At 44.2% G+C, this 14,414-nt stretch overlaps 1 protein-coding gene across 1 annotated transcript in view; it reads right to left on the bottom strand.

The window, feature by feature from the left end:
* Positions 1-14,414, bottom strand: part of LOC141110641 (cell adhesion molecule CEACAM8-like) — a 58,478-nt gene that overhangs the window by 17,878 nt on the left and 26,186 nt on the right. The window contains exons 4-5 of the mRNA XM_073602109.1: positions 7,813-8,061; positions 5,330-5,458 (exon numbers count right to left, since the gene is read on the bottom strand). Of these exons, the coding sequence (XP_073458210.1) occupies positions 5,330-5,458; positions 7,813-8,061 (378 nt within the window). The remainder of the gene's footprint in view (positions 1-5,329; positions 5,459-7,812; positions 8,062-14,414) is intronic.

The raw sequence follows: 14,414 nt of genomic DNA, 5'->3' as shown, positions 1-14,414 counted from the left end.
ATTACATGCACTTGTTGAACAGGGGCATAAAAATTGGGCCTTTGGTGGTGGTGGTGGTGTTACCACAACACTGTAAGTCCTCACAGTTACTCTTGGTGGGAGCTGGAACGGACCCTGCTGTGAAATATTAGATCAAGAATTGTAATTACATGCCCCTGTTGAACAGGGGCAGAAAAATTGGGCCTTTGGTGGTTGTGGTGCTGGTGCCACAACACTGTAAGTCCTCACAGTTACTCTTGGTGGGCGCAGAAACGGACCCTGCTATGAGATATTAGATCAAGATTTGTAATTACATGTCCCTGTTGAACAGGGGCAGAAAAATTGGGCCTTAGGCACTGGTGCCACAACACTGCAACCCCTCACAGATACTCTAGTTGGAGCGCAGGAATGAGCCCTCCTGTAAAATATTGCAACAAAAATTGTAATTACACGCCCCTGTTAAACAGGGGCTGAAAAATTGGGCCTTAGCCACTGCTGCCACAAAACTGCAACCCCTTACAGATACTCTAGTTGGAGCGCAGGAACAAGCCCTGCTGCAAAGTATTGCATCAAAAATTCTAATTACACGCCCCTGTTAAACAGGGGCTGAAAAATTGGGCCTTAGGCACTGCTGCTGGTGCCACAACACTGCAACCCCTCACAAATACTCTAGTTGAGTGCAGCAACGAACCCTTCTTGCAAAATATTGCATTAAAAATTGTAATTACATGCCCCTGTTAAACAGGGGCTGAAAAATTGGGCCTTAACCACTGGTGGCGGCGCCCAGAACCAAAAATATTCTTACAAGCTATCAGCATATTCATTGAGGAGGAAGAGGATAGCCACTCAGCATAACAGGATAGTCACTCAGCATCAGCATAGGCAGTCTTGAAGGGATCTGACATTTCAAAAAAAATTATTCGGTTACATCAGCATCAGGTGCTTGGTAGCTGGTGGTGATCCAAGACTGATTCATTTTTATGAAGGTCAGTCGATCGACCGAGTCGGTGGACAGGCGCACCCTGTGATCGGTTACAAAACCTCCAGCAGCACTGAATGTGCGTTCCGAAAGAACGCTGGATGCAGGACAGGCCAGTAGCTCAATTGCATACTGTGCAAGCTCTGGCCAGTGCTCCATCCTCAAGACCCAGTAACCCAGAGGATTTTCGGTGGGAAAGGTGTCCAAGTTAGATCTTGCCCTAGGTATTCCTGCACCATGTAAAACAGACTCTGGTGATGGTTGCTGGAACCGATCATACCTTGGGGCTGCAGACAAAAAATAGTCTGAACGCATCGGTCAGACGGTCACCTTCTCCACCGCTCCTTCTTTGACTGACCGAAGCCTCAGCAACACGTTGTCCAGGAACAGGAGTTTGTAACCTCCCAGTCTCTGGGAACGCATTGCACAGACATTTCTGCAAGGCGTTCCGAAGATGTTTCATCCTCTGTTCCCTCTGCGACGGCAATATAAGGTCCGCAACCTTACCCTTGTAACGTGGATCAAGGAGGGTTGCCAGCCAGTATTGATCCCTCTCCTTGATACCACAAATACGAGGAACCTTCCGCAGGCTTTGCAGGATCAGGGAGGCCATGCAGCGTAGGTTTGCTGAGGCATTCGGTCCGGAATCCCCTGGTTCACTAAGGACGACATGATCCGCAGCCACCTCCTCCCAGCCACGTACAAGTCCATTGGTTTCTTGGGACTGTAAATGATCCCTTAAAGACTGCTGCTGATGCTGAGTGCCAGGCTCCACCTCCATGCTGACACAATCCTCCTCTTCCTCCTCCTCCTCCTCTTCCTGTGTGATCGGCGGGCATGCAGGGAAACTGTCTGGATAAAGGGGGCCTTGAGAACTAAGGAAGTCCCCCTCTTCCTTCCTCTGTTCTGCCTCAAGTGCCCTGTCCATTATTCCACGCAGCGTGTGCTCCAACAGGTGGACAAGGGGGACAGTGTCACTGATGCATGCACTGCTCACCATCCTCATGGCCTCCTCAAATGGTGACAGGACAGTGCATGCATCCCTGATCATGGCCCACTGGTGTGGGAAAAAAAAACAAGCTCCCCTGACCCTGCCCTGGTGCCATAGTCACACAGGTACTCATTGATGGCCCTCTGCTGCATGTGCAGCCGCTGCAGCATGGCCAACGTTGAGTTCCACCTGGTGGGCATGTCACAGAGTAGGCGGTTCTTAGGCAGGTTAAATTCCTTTTGGAGGTCAGCCAGCCAGACCCTGGCATTATATGACCTGCGGAAATGCACACAGACTTTCCTGGCCTGCCTCAGGACATCCTGTTATCCCAGGTACCTGCTAAAGAACTGCTGCACCACCAAGTTAAGGACGTGAGCCAAACAGGGCACATGGGTCAGTTGTCCCTGTCGGAGGGCGGAGAGGAGGTTGGTGCCATTGTCGCAAACCACCATACCTGCCTTAAGCTGGCATGGCGTCAACCACCTCTGAACCTGCCCCTGCAGAGCTGACAGAATCTCTGCCCCAGTGTGACCCCTGTCCCCCAAGCACACCAGCTCAAGCACCGCATGGCATCTTTTGGCCTGCGTGCTTGTGTAGCCCCTTGAACACCTACGGAGCACCGCTGGTTCCGAAGTCAAATCAGCACAGGAAGAGGCCATGGAGGAAGAAGAAGAGGAGGGGATGGAGGAGAGAGGTGTGGCAGAATCACCACTAGTAGTATTTTGGAGGCGTGGTGGCAGAACAACCTCCAAAACTACTGCACCCTGTCCTGCATCCTTTCCAGCTGCCAAAAGAGTCACCCAGTGCGCGGTGAAAGATAGGTAACGTCCCTGTCCATGCCTGATGGACCATGAGTCAGCGGTAATATGCACCTTATTGATGACCGCCCTGTCCAGCGAGGCCAAGACATTGCCTTCCACATGCAGGTAGAGAGCCGGAATCGCCTTCCGTGAGAAAAAGTGGCGTTTGGGAACCTGCCACTGAGGAACTGCACATTCCACAAACTCACAGAAGGGGGCAGAGTCTACCAACTGAAAAGGCAGCAGTTGAAGTGCTAGCAATTTAGCCAAGCTAGCATTCCACCGCTGGGCATGTGGATGGCTGGGAGTGAACTTCTTTCGGCGGTGCAGCAGCTGGAGCAGGGAAATTTGCCTGGTACAATCTGACGTTGGTGTACTGATAGCAGATTGCCCCCAAGTACTTGGCTGTGACACACCTAATTCTATACCTTCATTCCTCTCAGTGCAGGTCTCAGAGAGGACTGAAGGTATAGTGGGGTTGGAGATCCCAGCTGATGAGGAGCAAGGAGAGGTCCTCTTTGTTCTTTGGTGTGGGTCTTTTACGTACGCTTGCCAACAAATTGCATGGCAGGTCAACATATGTCTGGTCAAGCATGTGGTGCCCAAACGGGAGATGTTTTGGCCACGAGAGATACGCTTGAGAGATATGTTGCAAATAGCAGCAGTGGGATCTGATGCACTCATCTCCAAAAAGGCCCACACCAAAGAACCTTTGGAATAACGCACAGAGACAGCAGCGCCCTGCACATGCTGAGCTCTGCGGTGTGATGCAGTCGGTGTGCTGCCCTTAAGCTGGCCCCTGGAGGGCATCCAGCCTCGTTAGTGATGTGCCTCCTCCTCTTCCTCCTCCTCCTCTCTCCTATCAGGCACCCACGTGGAGTCAGTGACCTGATCATCCCCTCCCCCCTTATCACTGGAGCAAAGCTGGCAGTATGCTGCAGCTGGAGGAACATGACTGCCAGATTGCTGTCCTTCTTGGGCACCCCCTCTCTCTGGGCTCATGTTACTGCCTTCCTCTAGCTGGGTACCATCATCGGAGCCTTCAAAACGCTGGGCATCCTCCTGGAGCATGTACCCAACACTGTGGTCAAACAGTTCGGGGGACTCCTCAGGAGGACATAGTGGGGCTAGGGAAGGAGTGACTGATGCCATTGAGCCGAGGGAAGAGGCTGCGTTGGCAGATGCTTTGCCAGACAAAGTACCCTGAGCCTGGGGGAGAGAGAATGGAGGAGGATGAGGATGGCTTGGTCATCCACTCTACCAAGTCTTCCGCATGTTGTGGCTCAACACGGCCAGCTGCCGAACAAAAGGACAAGCGTGTCCCACGGCCAAGTGCTGATGAGGATGCACCGTCTCCACGACCAGCACTGTTGCCTCTAGACACAGAGCCTGCTTGCCCTCTTTTATTGGCTTGTGACTGTCTGCCTCTCCTTGCTGGCCTTCCAGACATACTAATGGCCTGCAGTGAGATGTAGCTGCACAACACTGGGATGTATATATATATTGATACTGCAGCTAGCAGAATCAACTGCCTGCCTGTAGTATTATTAGTATGAGAACACCACTAATTTTCTTCAGGTAGCTTTAGGTGCAAACTGCAGAGGACACAGTGCACTAACTTGTAAATACTGTAGCTGCCTGCGGTACTGTACTAATAGGATCAGAAGAACACTAATTTTCTTCAGGTAGCTTTAGGTGCACACTGTGCAGAGGAAGCACTACACTAACTGTAAGTACTGTAGCTGCCTGCAGTACTGTAGTAATAGGATCAGAAGAACACTAGTTTTCTTCAGGTAGCTTTAGGTGCGCACTGTGCAGAGGATGCACTACACTAGCTGTAAATACTGTAGCTAATAGGACTAATAGGAACAGAAGAACACCAGCAAATCAGGTAGCTGTAAATACTGTAAAAACACCTGCCTGCCTGTCAGTAGTAGGAAGAGAATAACAGGTACGGATCTAGCTAAACTGAATACAGTGTATATATATATATATATATATATATATATATATATATATATATATACATACAACACCTAGGATGTATACATAATACACTAAGTGCAGCTAACTGACTCTCCTGCCTACTCTAACTTAAATCAAATGACACTGTTTCTCTGTCTCTCTGGCCAATTACGGCTCTCTGTACAGCTGGCGCTGTGATTGGTCAAGCATGCGGGTCATAGTGCATGCTTGGCCAATCATCAGCCAGCAATGCACTGCGATGCCTCAGTGAATTATAGGCCGTGACGCACCACTCGAATTTGGCGCGAACGGCCCATATCGTTTGGAATTCGGCGAACGACCGAACAGGCAATGTTCGAGTCGAACATGCGTTCGATTCGAACACGAAGCTCATCCCTAGTCTGTATGTGGCAGCTAATGTTCAAACCCAGATTTGAATTGAAGATACTATTGAACTCCATCATTTGAATACCTGACCGATTACTTTCTCTTCAATATGTAATTATTTAAGGGTTTTACATATTTTTTTCCCTTGCTGATCTGATCAACAATATGCAGTAATTGACATATTATGATGAAATTTACTCAAACAGGGATATAAGAAGAATACTATACTTCTTTTTGCCTTTAGAACAAAGTACACAATGACTTCAAGGATGAATAGTCCACACACTGTGCCGAGGACAATTCCAGCAATTTCCCCAACGCCAAGTCCACTTCCAGAGGTCTGACATAGCGCTGTAGCTGTGGGACAAAATAGAACAGATAGAGGGAAATAACAAGAGAAAAAGGTGAATTGGTGTTGTAACAAAACAATTGCCATTGAACAAAAAAAATAAATAAAAATGATAATAAAAAATAAAAGTGTATCTACATCCAAATGATTAAACCAAATATGTGATAGACATTCTTCTGTAACATCAAAAAATGTATTTTTTTCTGTATCCTGATTTCAGTTAAATCATTTCAGCATATGTGTGTTGACACAGGTTGAGTAATGTTACCTCAATGCACCTAAAGGGGTATATTTACAGCATCAATGAGTCCCTGGGCAATTTGTTCACTGAAGAAGTAATAGATATTCTCCCAAGCAGTGGCAGCCCGTAATGCAGGGCACAGGGGCACCACCCCCCTAATCTACATGTTGGATGCCAGTGTTCTGTCGAGAAGTGCCCGCCATCGAATAGTGCCAGCGCATGCGCAGGACGGAGCCGCACTACAGCTTTGATTTGCCATCAACCATGGGCAAGCGCACATCATAGGCGGTATCTCTTGATGGGATATACCATTTCACAGCCACAATTGAAACCTATACAAACAGCAGGGGGGAGACCGTAGTTCTCACATTGTGCCTCACTGTTGCGGGGCGGCTTTACAATTTGCTGATGGTCCGGTTTTGTCTGTGTTGCAAGGCGGGTTTGCTGTGTTGAACAGCTGGTTTTACCTGTGTGAAAAGGCGGCTTGCAACACAGACAAAACCAGCTCTTCAACACAGACACTAGCCGTCCTCCAGCAGCAGCGATACACAATCTGAGAACTATGGTCTCCCCGCTGTTTGTATAGGTTTATAGGTTAAATAGTATCTCCCATCGAGAGATACCTCCTACGATGTGCGCATCTGGCTACATCAGCCCAGCTGATTGGCAAATCAGCTGTTGTGCTGTTCCATACAGCGCATGCGCAGTACATACCGGCACTATTCGATGGGGGGCACTTCTCGACAGAACACCGGACGCATGGATTCCAATGTTTTTTTTGTTTTTTTTTAAAGCACGTGATTAGAGCCCTAGACTTCAAAAAAGGGTGTGACAATAGCAAATTAATATATTGTCTTTATGACGACGTTTTATGTGTAATAAAATGTATATCAATTTTTATTATGACTTTGTTCTCATTTGGCATATTTATAGTCTTACTATTCTATTGTTTCAAAAATACCATAATATTCACTATTGTCTTCCTGATTCTCCTCCCAGCCAATCAGGAAATGGATCCTGAGACCCATTACCCAATTGGTCGATAGGAGACGCGATCCTATTGGCCGCCGAGGAGGAGGAGGGATTGAGAGGCAGGGGGAAGCACCAGGTGGAGGAGAGGAGGAGACTCCGCCCGGAGGAAGCGTTGTCCATGACCTAGATGGGGTGAGTGCGGGGCTGGGGCTTACCGACCGGGGGGGAGGGTTGCCTGTGACCCGACTGACTGACCGACCAACCAAATGGAGGGGGGGGTTTGATACCAGCAGCCGCCACTGCTCCCAAGTCAGAGTTGATGGGATTTTATTCACCATTCCACAGTCCCACTCGCCATATTTGCAGTAGGATAAATGTGCACCAGGTAATGCAGCTGCTGGTAAACAGGCACCTTGGGGTCGATTTACTAAAATTGAAGAGTGCAAAATCTGGTGAAGCTCTGCATAAAAACCAATCAGCTTCCAGATTATTTTGTCAAAGCTTAAAGGATAAGTTCACCTTTCGTTACATGTTACACCCATATTCAGGGTGTAACGTGTTACAAATGGACCGGCCCCTGCAGCCCCTGATTCCCAGATCTGATAGCTAGCGAGGGTCTTCCATTCACAATGTCTGTGAATGGAAAACTACAAGGTCCGGCAGCCTTTGCAGCTATCAACTTGTAGTTCTCAAAGAACTACCACTGCGCTGTCACGGCGAATGTATTTCTTTTTTTTTTACACATTATAAATTGCTTATACTAGTGGATTTCATTGGTATAAGCAACCATTTTTACTAAATCAAACTGGTTCATTCAGTGTCTTTTGTTGTAATTAGCTGTGATTGGTCAAAGCTAATCACATGGTACAGATCGGCTGTGAATGGCCTTTTTCTGAACCATGTGATCACAGTGACCAAACACAGCTAACAACACAATTGCATACAATGGATGGCATGAAAGGAAGCCATCCATTGTTTACAATTGTCATGTGCTCTGCTGTGATTGGTCACAGCGATCACATGGTACTGGCAGCAGGCCTGTACAGTGATAAGTTATCTGCTGTGTCTGGTGGAGGTACTTTATTCTAACCTGTAAACCTATCACTATTGAACAGTACCATATCTGTCAGGAAATGCTTGGGAACTTACCGATATCTGCCTTCATATATAAAGAAGCTGTGGCAGTATGCTGAGTTACTGGGTTACTGACCACACATGTGTAGGTCAACTCATTGTCCAAGTTTGCTCCATCTATATGGAATGTATTCTCCTGGACAATTAAGTATGTTCCATTAAACCACTGGTAGCTGGGCCGTGGGACAGAATCAGCAGAACACGTTAATAAAATGGCAGAATAACCGAGTGACTGGACAATTATTTTCACATTTTCTGGGCCATCTGCAATAAAAAAAAACTCCAGTGTTAGTATAACAGCAGTAGTACCTCTCTGCTAATTCAGTAACTTTTTTTTTCTGAGTTCTGAGTACATTCAAAGTGAAACTTTAGCCAAAAACTTTTTTTTTTTTTGCTTTAAATAGATAGCTTCTGCATGATGTGTATGTTGTTTATTGCTGTCTATGAATAACAAAAATTCCGCGCTTAGGAATGTGGAAAAAGAAAGGACTGCTGCCCCCCTTTATACGTGAAAATCACCGAAGTGAGATCCAAAATATTAAAGTTGTTCTGGGAAGGGGAATTGGCGCTGTCCAACTATGTGTGTATGATGTTACTACCAAAAATAACAAATGTGTCAAAGATCACTGAATTGTGGATGTGAATGAGTCACCTGTGAAGTAAAATAAAAAAATGCAAAGTGCTCTAAAACGCATGTGAAAAAATCTCATATCCAGTGAAATAAATAACTGTATCCTGAAAGTGATCCCTATATCTTAAAAAATATGTATATAGCTAGGGAACCAACCTTATATGTAAACAATCGTGAGAACAATTATGGTGATCCGCATAAACAGTTGTTAAAATACATAAAAAACTTATGAAAAGTGAAGACCTGAGAGAAAAAAATCTTAATGTGAACTATTGATGTAAATATTTTTGTGAAATTAACCCCCACCTGTGGGCATTAAACAATCACATTAAAAGCAATAAATGCAAAACAGTCCATGTGTGTGCAAAAGCAAAAAAGAATTATATAAAATAGAGCCAGTAATAAAATAAATAGAAAAAGTCCGCAAAAAAGTCCCAAAAAGTGTGTCCCACTGGTGAAGGGAAAACGTAGTCACAGCTTACAGCTTGGGATGTTCCGTCCTTCACTACACCCCCACTCGTGTGTACACTTACCAGACTGCCTAACCCCTGCAGGGGTAAAAGGCATATGCAAACAGTCCTGCGGTGGCGGAACCGGGAAGTGATCCTCCGTCCAGGGGTGCTATATCCTGCTCCGGCGTGATGTTATCCCCAATGATAGTTATCCATATGAAGTGAGAAAAGAAAACACTTCATAGTGTGAATGAAGTAGAAGTTTTATTTAGAAAATCCATATAGTAAAATTCGTAGAAGTACAGTCCATAAACTAAAGCTAAAAACAGTGCTCAGATAACCGGCTCACAACCGAGGGGCAGCGTGGTGAGGCGTGCGTTCCACCGCCCAACAGCTGAAACCGGAACTAACACAGACAAGAAGAGAGATGCTGACGTGTGCGTATCACGAGGCCAGGCCTTACGCGTTTCGTCATCAAGATGACATCTGAGGCGCGGCCATCTGGGTACTCCACACATCTATATAGGGAAACGGAGGTGCCATTTGGCCAATCGGATGCTTGAAAACCGCCCCTTTGACTCCCCATAAGAGACCAATTACGATCCTTATTGCTGGTCTAGCGCCATCATGTGGAGGAAATACATAATGGTAATTTTAGGCGCCTCCGTTTGACAATGGAAGCCGCAGCATAACATAGCATTCTAGGCAAGTCATAAAAGTAAACAGCCAGCTAGGGGACGTCCCCTCCTACCAGATGCATTTTATATTACATATCCCAACGATGTGTGACTCCAGTTAAAAAAGGGGAGGGGGGGAGGGGCCAAAAACAAAAACAAATAAGAGAGGAGAATTTATTAAAAAATAAAAAATATAAAAAAATATAAAAAAATATAAAAAATAAAATAAAATAAAAATTCTAGTTGATATATATGAAAAAATTCTGGTTGATATATATGAAAAGATCTGAAGTTAACATATATGAAAAATACTTACTGATATATATGAAAAAATCTAAAGGGTGGTATAAGCCAAAAAATGTTGGGGGCAGCAATAAAAATACACATAAAAAAATATAGATATTTCTATGCTCCATAAACCAAAAAACATACATAATCAAGGCCTACATAAAGAATATATTAACATTCGTGAAAAAAGGTCTAAGGAATATTTAAAAGAGGGTTTAACAAATCTACATGACTCAAATTGAGTAGAAGCCTGTATTCTGATCTGTGGTACTATTGGAATTCATATTCACAATACGGACCCGTAAAAAATCCGTGTAAAATGTTGAGAGAAGAATACAACATAATATCTAATTGAAAATTGATTGAGGGCCTATATACTAATCTATGGTACTAATTAGAAGGGTACAGTATGAGCCATGTAAAGTGCAGGGACTTACGCATTAATGTAAATGGGAGTTAAAAATAGATAAAATCTGATTAAAAAACTTGAATGAAAAATGTAAGTATAAATATATACAGCCCAGGATTCAATCACAAAATGGTGCACTGGAAAAATTTTTTTTTTTTTTTTTTGGAGTGGTGTTGACTTAGTGGAAAGGAGACCCTTAGAAATTGGACAAGAAGCAGTTTAGGTCTATCTCTACATTCAGGCCCCTGGGGACAAGGCAATCCAAGCGATGTATCCATCTAGTTTCATTTTGTGATATCAATATCCTCTTGCTACCCCCCCTCCAATGGTTTTTTATGGTGTCAATCCCGTAAAAAATGAGGCCAGACGGGTCCCTGTGGTGAAATTCATCGAAGTGTCTGGAGAGGTTGTGTTTGGGGAACCCTTTTTTAATGTTATTAATATGTTCCCTAATCCGTACACAAAGGGGTCTAGTAGTCCTGCCCACATATTGCAGCCGGCAGGGGCATTCGATAATATAGGTTACGTGGGTGGTGTTACTTTTATGACTTGCCTAGAATGTTATGTTATGCTGCGGCTTCCATTGTCAAACGGAGGCGCCTAAAATTACCATTATGTATTTCCTCCACATGATGGCGCTAGACCAGCAATAAGGATCGTAATTGGTCTCTTATGGGGAGTCAAAGGGGCGGTTTTCAAGCATCCGATTGGCCAAATGGCACCTCCGTTTCCCTATATAGACGTGTGGAGTACCAAGATGGCCGCGCCTCAGATGACGTCTTGATGACGAAACACGTAAGGCGTGGCCTCGTGATACGCACACGTCAGCATCTCTCTTCTTGTCTGTGTTAGTTCCGGTTTCAGCTGTTGGGCGGTGGAACGCACGCCTCACCACGCTGCCCCTCGGTTGTGAGCCGGTTATCTGAGCACTGTTTTTAGCTTTAGTTTATGGACTGTACTTCTACGAATTTTACTATATGGATTTTCTAAATAAAACTTCTACTTTTTATGGATTCACACTATGAAGTGTTTTCTTTTCTCACTTCATATGGATAACTATCATTGGGGATAACATCACGCCGGAGCAGGATATAGCACCCCTGGACGGAGGATCACTTCCCGGTTCCGCCACCGCAGGACTGTCTGCATATGCCTTTTACCCCTGCAGGGGTTAGGCAGTCCGGTAAGTGTACACACGAGTGGGGGTGTAGTGAAGGACGGAACATCCCAAGCTGTAAGCTGTGACTACGTTTTCCCTTCACCAGTGGGACACACTTTTTGGGACTTTTTTGCGGACTTTTTCTATTTATTTTATTACTGGCTCTATTTTATATATTTCTTTTTTGCTTTTACACACACATGGACTGTTTTACATTTATTGCTTTTAATGTGATTGTTTAATGCCCACAGGCGGGGGTTAATTTCACAAAAATATTTACATCAATAGTTCACATTAAGATTTTTTTCTCTCAGGTCTTCACTTTTCATAAGTTTTTTATGTATTTTAACAACTGTTTATGCGGATCACCATAATTGTTCTCACGATTGTTTACATATAAGGTTGGTTCCCTAGCTATATACATATTTTTTAAGATATAGGGATCACTTTCAGGATACAGTTATTTATTTCACTGGATATGAGATTTTTTCACATGCGTTTTAGAGCACTTTGCATTTTTTTATTTTACTTCACAGGTGACTCATTCACATCCACAATTCAGTGATCTTTGACACATTTGTTATTTTTGGTAGTAACATCATACACACATTATTGCTGTCTATGTTCCTGTTGGAGAGATTTCTCCTAACTTCCTTTTCCAGTGGCAACTTTCAGTGGAGCAATGATGGAAAATCTTCCTTTGGGAACCCAGACAATAAAAACAATACAACCAACAAGTGTCCAACAAGCTCATATACAGTAGATGCAATTGTCAGGTGTCCAATGATCTTTGGCCATATGGTGTAGCAATGTATGATGAGAAGCCCTTTATAGCAGCAGATAGGAATGTCTACTATTTCAAGCAATTGGAGTGAATGGAACTACCATCACATATACACTATATTACCAAAAGTATTGAGACGTCTGCCTTTACACGCACATAAACTTTAATGGCATCCCAGTCTAAAGCCTCATACACATGGTACGATCGTTGGATGACCGAGCTTCTGATTTTTGTCAAAAGGGCGTGTGCCAGGATCTTGTAAGCCCCTTCTGCTAATTTCGTGTTAGTAGAAGTTTGGTGAACATTGATTCACGATTTTCAGATCGTACAAAACAAATGCTTTTAAAATAAGTTTGGCATAACTACATGCAAAGCAGCTTCATTATTATCCCATTAAAGAAGATGAGAATTTTGACATTTCATCAATTGCCGCATCACGAATGTTAATTCTAGATTACGAATGGTAGTTTACAAGACCGAACTCTTCCCAGTCGTTCCTTGATTCCGTGCATGCGTGTTTGTACTTTTGACTTTTGTGTGACGGATTTGTTTACTGACCATAGGAAAATCAGATGCGGAGCCGTCGGTCGCCAAATATTTACTAGCCTGTCATCCAACATTTGTTGGCCGAAAACAATTGTCTAAAGGAGCTTATTAACAGTAAGAATTTCAGACAACAGCCTGTCAAACGACAATCCCCTTCTGATTTTCGCACCGTGTATACGAGGCTTTAAGCTGGATACACACTATACAATTTTCTTTACATTTTTTTCCTTTAGATTTACCAAAACTATATAATATGAGTTCAAACCTTAATGCCGCATACACACGGCCGGAATTCCCGACAGAAAAAGTCCGATGGGAGCTTTTGGTCGGATATTCCGACTGTGTGCATGCCCCATCAGACTTTTTCTGTCGGCATTTCCGACGGACTTAGATATAGAACATGCCTTAAATCTTTCCGTTGGAAATGACGACGGAGCTTGTCCCGTTGGCAAGTCCGACCGTGTGTACGCGGCATAACTGTTTCAAATTGTATGCAATCAGGCAGGCCCTTGAACTACATAGTTGAAGGTAAATCTAAAGGAAATCAAACAACAAAAGTTGTATAGTGTGTATCCAGCTTTAGTCCGTAGGGTTCAATATTGAGTTGGCCCACTCTTTGCAGCTATAACAACTTCAACTCTTCTGGGAAGGCTATCCACAAGGTTTAGTGCAGGCCAATCAAGTTCCTCCACCCCAAACTCGCTCATCCATATCTTTATGGACCTTGCTTTGTGCACTGGTGCGCAGTCATGTTGGAACAGGAAGGGGCCATCCCCAAAGTGTTCTAACATAGTTGAGAGCATGAAATTGTCCAAAATGTCTTGGTATGCTGACACTTTAAGAGTTCCCTTCACTGGAACTAAGGGGCCAAGCCCAACCCCTGAAAGATAACCCCACATCATAATCCCCCCCTCCAGCAAATGATTTGGACATGTGGACAAAGCAAGGTCCATAAAGACATGGATGAGCGAGTTTGGGGTGGAGGAACTTGGCTGGCCTGTACAGAGTTCTGACCCCAACCCAATAGAACACTTTTGGGATGAATCAGAGTGGAGACTGCGAGCCAGGCCTTCTCGTCCAACATCAGTGCCTGACCTCACAAATGCGCTCCTGGAAAAATGGTCAAACATTCCCATAGACACACTCCTTGTGGACAGCCTTCCCAGAAGAGTTGAAGCTGTTATAGCTTCAAAGGGTGGGCCAACTCAACATTGAACCCTACGGACTAAGGCTGGGATGTCATTAAAGTTCATGTCCGTGTAAAGGCAGACGTCCCAATACTTTTGGTAATATGTATACTGTGTGATGGCTGCTTTATTTTCTGCTGGCCTCAGAAACAGAAGATTTTTCAGTAGGCTCAATATATTGTTACACAGCCAACAACCTTGCATATCTTTCCTTTCCTTTTTGTGCATCTAAAACATAAATCAAATAATGGAAAGCTGTTTTTCATATGATATAATAATTTATATTTGAATTAATAGGTTGGGCCTAGAGTTGGCAGACACCAATAAAATGGTAACAGAGGTTTTGGCCTTCCTTCACTCTATTAATAGAAAATGTTTTTTTTTTTATTAGAAGTGTGTCCCTATGGGATAGATTTACCCTCACTTCCTGTCCTAGTGACAATATTGTCTTCTGGACAGAAAGTAGAAAAATCTACCAAATGAG

The sequence above is a fragment of the Aquarana catesbeiana genome, linkage group LG10, assembly GCF_042186555.1.
Source record: "Aquarana catesbeiana isolate 2022-GZ linkage group LG10, ASM4218655v1, whole genome shotgun sequence".
In the NCBI taxonomy this organism is placed as follows: Eukaryota; Metazoa; Chordata; class Amphibia; order Anura; family Ranidae; genus Aquarana; species Aquarana catesbeiana.
This window is presented reverse-complemented; position numbering and strand designations above follow the sequence as displayed.